The sequence below is a fragment of the Lactuca virosa genome, chromosome 4 (assembly GCF_052849685.1).
Source record: "Lactuca virosa cultivar CGN04683 chromosome 4, Lactuca_virosa_CGN04683_v6, whole genome shotgun sequence".
Lineage (NCBI taxonomy): Eukaryota > Viridiplantae > Streptophyta > Magnoliopsida > Asterales > Asteraceae > Lactuca > Lactuca virosa.
The window spans coordinates 141844688-141857165 of NC_136429.1; the positions used below are offsets into that span (position 1 = coordinate 141844688).

The following is a 12478-nucleotide window of genomic DNA, read 5'->3' on the forward strand; positions in this document are numbered from 1 at the left end:
TCATGCACCAAGATCTCATCATATTATCTCCAAACAAACCTAAAACTCCATGAAAGATGGATCTAGAAAGGAGAAGGCCAAGGATAACGATTCATTACCTCCAAAACGACCTCCCACTGAAGAATAAGCCGAATCTCCACAAATCTTCTTGATCCAAGCTCCTTGATCTTCAAAATCTCTTCACAAAATCACTTATCTAAGCTCCAAATTGCTTCCAAGGGCTCTCACTCACGCTTTTAGGGTTTCTGGATCTCAAAGGGTAGTAACGGGGCTGAGGGGAGGACGTTAAGTCCTTTAAATAGGGTGCAAACCCTAAGATTAGGGGTTTCCTCTTCCAGCACTGACTCGTCGAGTCCAACCGCCGACTCGGCGAGTCAGGCCACTTATCACGTGCTCTTCACACGCTCCGACTCGACGAGTCATAGCTCCAACTCGCCGAGACCATCCTTCTAATAACACTTTACATCCCTGAACTCTTGCTTCTGAACTTGGGGTGTTACATAATTATTATATTTTAAGATGTTACACTTGTTAGTTTTGTTTGTTTATTTATCTAAATTATTTGTTTAAATTTAAAAGAGAAAAAAAAATCACTTTAATTTTAACAATTCAATATTTTTTTCGTTTTTCTTATAAATTCAAACTTTTCAAATGTTTAGAATTTCATACTTAATTCTTCTTTTAAATAAACTCATGTAATACATGAGTCTTACTCCTAACGTACAGTTTACAATGTTGTCTTTTACACCTTCTATCTCCTCTTTATGCTTATTGAGAATACATTTAATCCCTTGACCTAAATTACAGACAATTATTCATTTGAGTTCACAACCCTTTGGCCCATTCGTACTTATTATGTTCATCATTATGGAGTGTGTGAAGTAAATATAGTATTATTCACAATATAGGATTATTCACATAGACAGCGAATCATCTCTATATATTTTTACTTCTAACACCATTGAATATTTGTTTGTAAAGCTTCTTGTTTATTTATTTTTAGTATTAGTATTACTTTTGGTTTTTATAGAAGTTATGATAACATCTTCATCATTTTGATTCATCAATGTGGGATGTTAACTGACATCGACACTTGACAGTGAGCACAAAACAAGGAAATAAGGAGCATGAATTCAAAAAATGAATCATCAGGACTAAGCATACAACTTCTTAGAAACAACATGGACTATATCTGTAATTTACTCAAAATATTATTATAACCTTATGAGACGGGTTTCGGGCAGGGACCGGTGCAAACTATTCAAAACCCGAATCCTATACTCGATTCGATGGTCAAAATAACCAAGCCACCCACTCACGTGCGATGCACGCGTGACACGATCAACCACCCCCAGGCAAAAGGATCGCCATCTTCAGCGTAGCCTCAAGTGAAGATCGTTTTTGAGCGACAAAAGTTGTCTCGAAAATGCATTCTCGATTCAAATCTCTATCTCGAACCCTAATCAATTCGAATCTCCTTTCTTCAATCTCAGTTCGAACCTTCTCTTCTCAAATCCAACACCCTCAAACCCTAACCGAGCTCCGCCATCGTCTCGCCGCCGAATCACCTACCTTAAACGACTTCATCCGTCTCCAATCCGATGAGGAGTATTCAGTTGAGGTTGGTACGAAGAAGAAGCCCTTACCTAAGCCTAAATGGATGAAGGAATCGATCCCCGGTGGGGAAAAGTACACGCATATTAAAAAGAAGCTTAGGGAATTGAAGCTTCATACAGTTTGTGAAGAAGCCAAATGTCCCAATTTGGGAGAGTGTTGGTCCGGTGGAGAAACTGGTACTGCTACCGCTACAATTATGATCCTCGGAGATACTTGTACTAGAGGCTGCAGGTAAATGATTATCCTTTCTGTATAAGACATGTTAATTTGTTTGATTGTCCTATATTATCGATTAGAAATATATTAAGGCGATTGAAGGTTTTTGCTATTCATGTATCCATCTTGATTGGCAGTAAATAATGTATACTAGAAACCAAATCAGTTCAATTGAAGCTAAGTGATGAAACCAAAATGTAAAAGGTGCCATTAGAATAGATCCCTGTAAATCATAGGAAGCTTAATGTCTATAAATAATAAATTCCTGGAATTATGTAGATAATCACCGAATCAAAGGAAGTGCAGTAAAATAAATAAATTTGGGACACTTGCAAAAAGCTCCCCTGAATTCACTAACCCTAGAAAGGTATTCAAATATGTCAAATTTGCAAATGGAACACAAAATGAAAACTTTCAATACAGATAGAAGTTTGTTAAGATCTAGTGCAACTTTGGTTTAGCTACCAGTTCGATATAGGACGAAGGTTTGAGATTGAGTTTTATGGTGGCTTTAAGGTTTTTGTGGCTGTGACACAAAACATGTTAAATCCAATAAATAGCAACATACTTCCATGATTTTGTTTATTATAGCTTCCTACATTCATGTCTTTGTATTACAACATTGTACTTTGAAATATCTACCAATTATACCAATGCCATTCAAATACAAATCAATTCTACTTTGTTGTGATTTCAGATTCTGCAATGTGAAGACTTCAAAGACCCCACCTCCTCCTGATCCAAATGAACCTTCAAATGTTGCAGAGGCAATTGCTTCATGGGGTTTGGAGTATGTTGTAATTACCAGTGTTGATCGTGATGATTTATCTGATCAAGGAAGTGGCCATTTTGCTGAAACTGTTCAGAAGTTGAAGACATTGAAACCTAGTATGCTGATAGAAGCCTTGGGTATGACTTTCTCCATCTTTTCAATATTTCACATCATCATGGAATGTAATGACTGATTCCATTCCCCTGTTGTGATTCCGGTTTTCCATACAGTTCCTGATTTCCGAGGAGACGTGTCATGTGTTGAGAAAGTTGCAAAATCAGGACTTGATGTATTTGCTCATAACATTGAAACAGTGGAAGAGCTTCAAAGCTCTGTAAGAGATCACAGGGCTAATTTCAAGCAATCTTTGGGTGTTTTAATGGCAGCAAAAGATTATGCTCCACCAGGAACACTTACAAAAACATCAGTAATGTTGGGTTGTGGGGAAACACCAGATCAAGTGGTGGCTACAATGGAGAAAGTCAGAGCTGCAGGTGTTGATGTCATGACATTTGGCCAATACATGCGTCCTTCAAAGCGCCACATGGCAGTTTCTGAGTATATAACTCCCGAAGCTTTTGAGAAATATCGATTACTTGGCATGGAAATGGTATGCTAAATTCTCATTCATCTATAATCTATTCTTTGCTTAGAATTACAAAAGGTTATAATATATATAACACCCTTTTAGTCATTTTTCTCTTTAAAAGTTGTAAAATGTGAGGGTTTTTTCAGGAAAAACTAAAAAGTTGAGGATTTATTTGGAAACATTTAGAAGGTTGGGGGGTATTTTCGGAAAAAAAAAAAAAAAATACAAAGCTGAGGGTTTTTTTTTTTTTGGAAAAATGAAAAAATATAAGGTCTTTTTCATGAAAAAAATAAAGATGAGGTTTAATCTGGAAAAAACACAAAATATAAGTTTATAAAAAGCCACTACAAATTTTATTTTATTTTTTTTGCAGAAAAAGCAATGACAATTTGAATCTTTTTTTATTTGAAAAAGTACATTGCTGTTTATATGAACTTAAATACCGAGTTTGAAATTGCGTGTGTGATCGCACATGATTCTTACACGAGTGTTGTTTCACATTAGCAAGTGCTTGCATTCACTAATTTGGTAAAAAGAGTGGGCCCATTTTTTGTGTATTTCATGCAGAGATATCAATGTTCATCATATCTTGTCTATTCCTTTTTAATCTTTTAAGAGAGAAATGGGCCCCACCACAGTTTATAAAGTTTAGGAACAAACAAATATGCAACACAAAAGCCAACACCCATCATAACAGTCAATAACAATAGAATAAACGAAGGTAAATTTGTAAAAAAGGTTTAGACTTAATGGGATATTTCCTTTTTTTTCCGATTTTATTTATTAAGGCGATTTTTTTGCATTAAGTAAAAAAGAAATAAAAGTAGGATGCTTTAATAAAGAAATGAAGAAAAGTGTGTTGCATTTAATTTAACGCTAAGTGAGCTTGAGTTGATGACATGGCATGGCAGGGATTTCGATATGTGGCATCTGGTCCTATGGTGAGGTCGTCATACAAAGCAGGGGAGTTTTACATCAAATCAATGATAGAAAAAGATCGTGCAGCATCTGCATAATTAATTATAATTACTTCTTACTTCATCTCATTAATCATAACTTTTGTCATCTCTTATTCGATTGCTATCAGTAATTCATACTACTGCTGTTACTTGTATGCCTAAACCTAATTCTTTGTAATTATGTTGTGTAATTTCCATTTACCTCTTTTAAGTCCATTGCTGTAAATGTTATTACTAATAATATCAGTGATTTTTGGTCAAACATGAAAATATGCCAAAACTTTTTGTAAACATATGGTATGCTTTTTGTGGACAATAACTATGGAGACTGTTGAAGCAACAGCGATCATGCTTTTATGTAAGGTTAAATACAAAGAGTAACAACATACTTTCATTGACTTGTTTATCATGGTATTTTAATTTTCTAATGTAAATTATAGAAATTGGCCATGTAGTTTGCATGAGGCCGCAGTTTCTGTGCAAGTTTCAAAATTTTGCTGTGGGTGATCTTCATGGTTCTATTTTCTTTCATGGTTTAACTCTTGAAATTTTCATATATGACTATTTTATCCTCGAACCAAAATAGTAAGAGCTATAACTATAGGGGCCAAGCTTGTAACTTATTTATATCTCTATTCAAAACAAACCCTTTTGAACCTTAATATATCACTTTCTTTCTGATAGTGTTAGTAGACCTAACAAAGGTATTGTGGTTAAACATTGGTTATTGACAGTTTGACACTAACTTGACCCGTTTAGTTATCGTGTCGCGTTAACTCTATATTTTTTGTGTCAAGTTCGTGTTCAGGTTGCAGGGTAGGATTAAGACCTTGTAAATGTATTGTATCATGTTCAGTAGAAACATTAAATAGGTTGAAGAAGTAGGATTTGGAGAAGTGGAATGACAAAATTCATAGTAAGCTTTGAAGGAAAAGTAAGAGTTGGGGAGGTAGAGGGAATAGTCGAGTGGGACTATGGAGTATTGGAGAGAAAGGAAAACAAAAAATGAATAGGTAGCTAAGTAGATTCCACATTACAAAATGACTTAATCCAAGGCTTTTTTATTTTTTATTTTTAATTTCTGGTTATGGTTTTGAATGTCTAATTATCTAAATTAAACAAAAAAAACTTTCATATAAATAAACGGATCGTTTTCGATTTGAAATTTCCAACCTTAACTTTACCAATTTAATTAAACCGGTTAAAATCTTTTTATCCAAACTTGTTTATTTCGTGTCAGGTTAGTTTGCCGTGTCCGTTTCACTACCTCTCCCATTACACAACTTTTTTAATAAATATATATATAACTAAATTCCATTAAATAAAAAATTTAAAACACTTAAAATATATATTTTTCAATGATGAAAATAACAAGACTAATAATAAAAATTGCATTTCATATCCAACTACAATGTCGTTATGGTCCACCATTTCGTGTGTTCTTTCATAATTGTCTTTGCCACCTCGTACGGAACCACTTTAGTTTTATAAGGGTTTATATATTCAACGTGTATCAGCTTTGGATTGACGGTATTTGTGTTCATGTCCTCCCACTTTGAATTCATTTGATGGGCATTACAATCAATAACTACCAATTATTGTTTAAAATATGCTAGCATTCGCTTCCAAAGAGAAGTTAATTGTTGTTGATTTGTGGTAACTGAGTCTTTTGAAATGTTGATTCAAGCCTTGGCCAACATGACTTCTTCATCGATGCTCCATACTATTGATTTCTTCTTTAAAGTAGTCGTGGGTGGAGGGTTGCATCTAGTGACTCGTCGGATGCTTCTTGGTCTTGCATGTCAGGTTGCATTTCATCATTATCCTCTTAAGAATTTTGAGGTTGTGTTTCTGTAAAAAGTTATGATAGACTTTCCGTTACTCAGTTAACATTGTATTGTGTCGGCATTTGCGATAGTTGGAAATCGTTAAACGCTTGTTGTATCCCCATATGCAAGAACATTGGGTTAAATTATGTTTGAGTTTGATATTGAAATTATTGTTGGGAAAACATGTGACTAAATGGTATTTGTAATCGATCAAATCATGGTAGATCTTGTGAGCTTGTAGTTTTGTCTTTTTCGCAGTACGAACCCAAGTTTTTAGAATTTATGTATGCTGAAAACATTTTTAGGAACTTAAAAAATGTAGGTGAAAAAGAAATAAGAGTATAGAAGGTTGCGAGAATGGTATGAAAATGAATAAGATTTAGTAAATATGATCCCTAGACGATCGGATTGAATGACCCATTACAATCGACAAGAACACAAATAAAGAAAAAGAGAACTCCAAACGGATTCTAAATTGATAATCGAATAAACTGTATAACACAGGAAAAGAAATAGTTATAATGAAACCTTAAGAAATTAGATTGATTAGGAAAAGATTCATAATCAATTATCTAAATCAAATCTCAAAAAATAAATTGTCGAAAAAACCCATAAAAACATAATTTTGATGCCCTAAACGAACCCAAATCACCGAAAAACACCACGCATCATGATAAAACAATGAGTTTTTTTAATTGACTCATTTTACATGTCGTGTGCGGATTTCGTATAATTCCGAATTGTCCGCATATATTTTAATGTTTATCACATTTTCATTTGTACATCAAACTATATTTATTTAATTTAAAAAATTCAAAAACTAGCTGCTCTTTCTCTTTGAAATAACCATGTCAATGTGTGAATGCGGTGTAATTTTTGAAATAACCGAAAGATTTCGTTTTTGATTTCATGTGACAACTACAATATCTTTGCTCTACTTTTCTGGCAAAGTCATCAAGGGCAATTCTTATTCATATAATTGGTTACTTTTTCTAAAACATGATATTTTACAAGATATATAGAATATCGATTATCGAACATAAATTTATGGACATGAAAATGAAATCTGATTATTATTATTATTGTATATAAGTAATAAAACAATTATGATATTGTCTACTAAAGCATGATTATATATTTTTTTAGGAAAGCCTGAAAATATATTATATTTGTATAAAGAGAAACTGTAATTTGTTTTGAAAAATGGAAAATCAAAAAAAGCAAAAAAGCAAAAAGTTGCAAGACACGTCAACATCGTCATATCGTGGCTACTGTGAACTTGTAATCCAACGTTGTCCTTCCTTCTGTTGCTATTACACGTCCTTTTCCGTCATTTAAATTTGTTATGGGAAATAAATTAAAATATTGATGTTTGATAAAGAAAAATTGAATTTAAATATATTATATATTTAGAACCAAGGCCATCATAAATTGCAATATTAAAAAAAAAACAGTTTTTTACCAATGACCACCACTTGTACAATTGTTAAATTTCTAACTGTGAATTATTCATCGTCACAAAATTATTTTAAAATCTTCATAAATAAGAAAAATTCATATTTCGTTATATCAATGTAACACTGTTAATATTTTTAAAAATTATGACGTCATCTCTAAAAACTACTTTTTATTTTTCTTCGGATTTTGTCAACAAAAAGCAATTTTTCTAAAAATTATGAAGGGTAAATTACTCCAATTGTCCCTCATACACATGCCAGAAAACGTGTTTAGTCATATTTTCAAAAATTAACTCGGACCGTCCCTCATTTTGTTTAACTTTGCATGCTTCGTCCCTCAAATACGACTTTATTGCGAACTTAGTCCTTTCCAAAACTGAAATGACGATAATACCCTTATGTTTTAATTTTCAATTAATTTAATGTTTTTATTGTTTTTGTTATCAATTTTTTTAAAAGAAAAATAGACCTTACATTTTCCCACCCTTCAATTGTTGCTAATCGGAAACAAACTCACAGACTTCCTAAAATTGTCGGCTAAATCGCTGGCCACAATCATCGTCCCCACCTCTGGAGAAGGTGACCTCGCAGAGCCACCATCACCACCTATCATTGCCTCCATCCAACTCCCTCGCCCACAATCACATCCCATCCATCGATGTTCAAGCCACTTCCAGCGACATCTGAGGTCGTCGCCTCGCCGGATAAAGGTGAACTTGCAAAGCCATCATCACCACCTGTGTGACTCTTCCAGACCTCCTATCGCCACCACCTGAAACCTATCGCCACCTTCAGACGCACATCTAAAAAGACGAAGGGATACGACATCGATCTAGGGTTTGTGTTATGACACTTCAGATGCAGACGACGATTTAGGGTTTGCGTTTACCTGTCTCTTGTTCTTCTCTGACCATTTCTGACAGGGTTCGTCAACCTGTTCTTTCTTTTTGGTCCATGAAATGGAGTTATTAAAGAGAAAGGGCTACAAGAAAAAGAGAATGGTGAAGTTCTTAGAGAAAAAAATGGAGTTCTTTCTTTTCTGTTCAGAGTCACCAGAGATGTTTTTGGGGTAACCGGAGATAAAAATGACAAATATTGAATCTGAGAATACGATGGTGGTGATGTTTTGGTCTTTCCAGATAGTTAGGGAGACGAAAGAAATGTAGGGAAAGAAAAGAGGGGAGGGGTGGGTAGGTGTATATATATATATATATATATATATATATATTAACTGAAAATGATAAAACAAATAAAAAAATTAAAAAAAACAAATTGTAAAGGGTAAAATAGTCTTTTTATGTCTTGAGGGATGAAGTGTACAAGATTAAAATAAACGAGGGACGGTCCGAGTTAATTTTTGAAAATAAAGACTAAACACGCTTTCTGGCATGTGCACGAGGGACGATTGGTGTAATTTACCCAATTATGAACTCATCTCTAAAATCTGATTTTGTTAATCCGTGTAAAATAGATGAAATGAGTTCAAAGGAATTAGGGCCATCTTCTTTCGGTCTTCCAAGTGTCCTTTCTTTGAAAACCAAGGATGAAGGTAGAATGTTGAGTACATATTGAACCGTTAAATTTTTTATACATTTAAGTTGGTCAATGAAAAAGTTATTGTCATTCTATTTCTTATTTTGCTCCAATATTGATAAAATTTCAACTTTTTTATAAGATTTAACGATTCATTTACTCAAACTTTTGATTGAACAACTCATTACTTAAACTTTTGATTTTGTGTATAGATTTATAATTTTTTTTCTGTTTGATTTAGAAAAAACTCTAATTTATAGAGTGTATTATGAGATTAACAGTAACTTTTATATTGTTATATACTTTTCTCATTTTGAAGATTTTACTTAGTAATGATAATATTCTGTATTTATCGAAATCTTATAATTGTTAACCTTGTTGAGATGTTACACCTAAATAACGCATGGATCTACCCATGTCATCTATTATGCAACATATGAAGTATTTTATTTTGACTGAATGAAGTTTCGACAGTCAAATTTCTATTTCCTATTCAATTCCCACGTTTTCAATTTTCAATTTTTTTAGTTTATAACGTGACGAAACGTTTTTTGGTTTCTCTCTTAGTCAACCACACGTTATTTTTCAAAATCTATGTTTTGTTTGATTGATTAATTATGTTAAAGTAATTAAATTAAAATTTATATTATATATATATATATATATATATATATATATATATATATATATATATATATATATATATAGAGGCAAGATCAATAATAAAGAACTAAACTGGGCAGAGAACTAACAAACTTTTTATCTAAAATAAATTTAGTTACTATATTTCACTTGTACATGTTAATACATATATTTAAGAGGATTACAAAAAAATGAAAAAACATTATATGCTTGTATATATGCATTTTTTTTTGAAAATATATATATACATAAAAAAATATAAATTTGCATTAAAATACATTTTTTTTGAAAATTTCTGTTTTTAAATCTTATTTTCGAAATATAAGGCATATTTTCATATATTTTAATTTTTTTAATTATTTTAATTATTTTATTTTAATTTAATTTTTTTTAAATCTACGAAAATATTTCTTAAATTTCGAAATTAATATTTGAAAAAAGAATTTTTCAAAAAAATGCATTTTTAATGCATATTCACCTATATATTTTTTTGTGTATATGCATATTTAAAAAAAAAACATATGCAAATGCACATGCATATTTAAAAAAAAAACATTTTTAATACCTCTATATACATAAGAGTAAGGTATGCATATTCATATCCATATGAATAAGTGTATGCTTATCAATATACTAGAATGTAAAAACTATGATCTTCGCATGTTCATACCAAAAAGACAAAAAAAAAATTAGGATTTTAATATATTTAATAAGTATTCAAATGTTTAATAACTATGAAATAAGAGTTTCTACGGTGCTTAATCTTTTGTGTGGTTCTATTTGAATCTCTCTCTCTCTCTCTCTCTCTCTCTATATATATATATATATATATATATATATATATATATATATATATATATATTGATGACGTGCCCTAGCGCGCACAGAGGAGTCGCGCCCGGTCGCGCAAGAGAATGCCCCAAGGCATGACGTGCCCGGCAGGCTAAGACCTACAGAATCCAGCGCCCGTCAGCGCTCCTAAAACCACGACGCTCGCGGAGAAAGGCTCGGCCCCGCCTGGGGCGCCTTCCACTCCGAGACAAATATAATGTCACACCCCAAAACCAGAATGGCGGAAACGTTCTGGGGTGGAGGACGTCATGTATAGCATCACAACTAATGTATAATAGCAATCATCGCAACGCAACCATTACATTGAATACTTAAATAAAAATGTTTACATCAATTTGGAAATCGTCTGAAACTTGTTTGGATTACATCATATAGTTTGTATGAATATAAACATTAAACTCTTATTGCTCCAATTCCTCAAAAACCCAGCAGGTACCTGTCTACTGATTTCCTGAGAATACAAGCAGTTTGAAAATATCAGCATAAAGCTGGTGAGTTCATAAGCAGTAGTTGTAATGAAAACTTGTTGATGAGTTAGCAGAAATGTTTGTATAGTTTCAAGAAAATCCGATATTTTCTTGAATGAAGATGTAGTGTTATTGATTTCCGTATAAAACCATGAATATTCGTTACTGAAAACTGTAGTGATATGCGAAAATACTACCCCGTGTGACTAGCTAAAGCTAATCATGAAGTATAAGTGTTTTATATGTGAAACCATTGCATAATCAGTTTTGTTTGAAAACCCTGGCTTTAGCTAGTATACATAGTGTATTTTAGTTTTATTTAGTATAAATAAAACCATTGAAGAGTGCCAGGTTGTAAACTAAAGGTGATTTATGCATAATGTGAGTTGTATAACCATACTTGATATGACTAGAGACCTTTCCAACGTTCTTCAGGCGTCGAGTTAAATGACATTTGTCACCCTAGGCGTGCCTGCCTAACTGTACCTAGCAGTTCGGGTGTGGGATTGTCAGTCCCGAATAGATCTATTCACAAATCTCACGCTCTCTTTCCAGGAGACTCTGGTTATACTATGATATGATTTATCCCTGTACACCTAAGGGTACAGTATTGAAGTAGTGCCTCACAGTATCGTACAATCTAGTTTACATGTAGTGTAGTAGCGTTCTACCATAGTGAAAATCCGTATATATACCGTGTATAGTGATATTTATAGTGATAACGTAGTGATGTAAACTGTAAACTATTTCTGTCTTAGTGCATATGTTTAGTAGTGAAAATTCTTGTACTTGTTATATTTAGAAAATCCCAAACTATACCGATTATAGATTGCATGTATAACGTAGTGAATAGCGAATCCAGAAAACTATGCAATTTTAGTGAAAAACGACCCTTATGCTCAACACAGTACAAAAGGGGTTAAAGTATGAGAATTGCATGAGTTTTGAAAGCATTTATGTTTAGCTTGTATCCTCCCCCTGAAAACATTAAAAACACGGAGAAAGTAGGGGTATGAACTCACATCGGGTAAGTGGTTTGATTGCAGGATCAATACGAAGAGTCGAGTGTTCAAGTGAAGCCTTGAACACGATTCGATCCTAATAACATGTAATGACACATAAACGAGTCAAATGAAGGTATTTCACCACTATAAGTGATGGAAAACCACTCTAGGGACTTGAAACTATTTGCACCAAGTGATATGACCTTGTAGGATTGAGTGTAGGGGGTGTATGGCCATCTAGAGTGTGTGTGTGTGGCCATGAGTGTGTGGCCCAATGGGTGTGCGGCCGTACACTCATGAAATGAGGTGTCTTCGAAGTGTTCTCAAGGTCCACACTCACATCCACGAAGTGTTCTAGGTCAATACTCAATTGTAGTGCAAGATAAGGGTCCTAGAAGTGGGTTTATGGTCCTAGAATGAGTGTGTGGTCGCACACAAGAGTGTGTGGTCGCACACTTGGAGTGTGCTGCCGCACAAGGGTGTGTGCGGCCGTACACAGGTGTGTGCGGTCGTACACTCCTCAAAATGATGCCCAAAAGTC

The 12478-nt window shown here is 33.4% G+C and overlaps 1 protein-coding gene across 1 annotated transcript; it reads left to right on the forward strand.

The window, feature by feature from the left end:
• The first annotated feature begins 1325 nt into the window (after positions 1-1325).
• LOC145107487 (lipoic acid synthase 1) lies at positions 1326-4369 on the forward strand. Its single transcript, XM_079044378.1, has 4 exons — positions 1326-1848; positions 2531-2742; positions 2836-3215; positions 4106-4369. The coding sequence occupies exons 1-4, from the start codon at positions 1427-1429 to the stop codon at positions 4208-4210; spliced, it is 1119 nt and encodes a 372-aa protein (XP_078900504.1). The 5' UTR covers positions 1326-1426; the 3' UTR covers positions 4211-4369.
• Positions 4370-12478: the final 8109 nt, after the last annotated feature.

Coding starts and splice junctions, on each gene's coding strand:
- LOC145107487 (XM_079044378.1), top strand. CDS start 1,427: ATGCATTCTCGATTCAAATCTCTATCTCGAACCCTAATCAATTCGAAT. Junction 1,849..2,530: donor ACTTGTACTAGAGGCTGCAG/GTAAATGATTAT, acceptor TTGTGATTTCAG/ATTCTGCAATGTGAAGACTT. Junction 3,216..4,105: donor GATTACTTGGCATGGAAATG/GTATGCTAAATT, acceptor ATGGCATGGCAG/GGATTTCGATATGTGGCATC.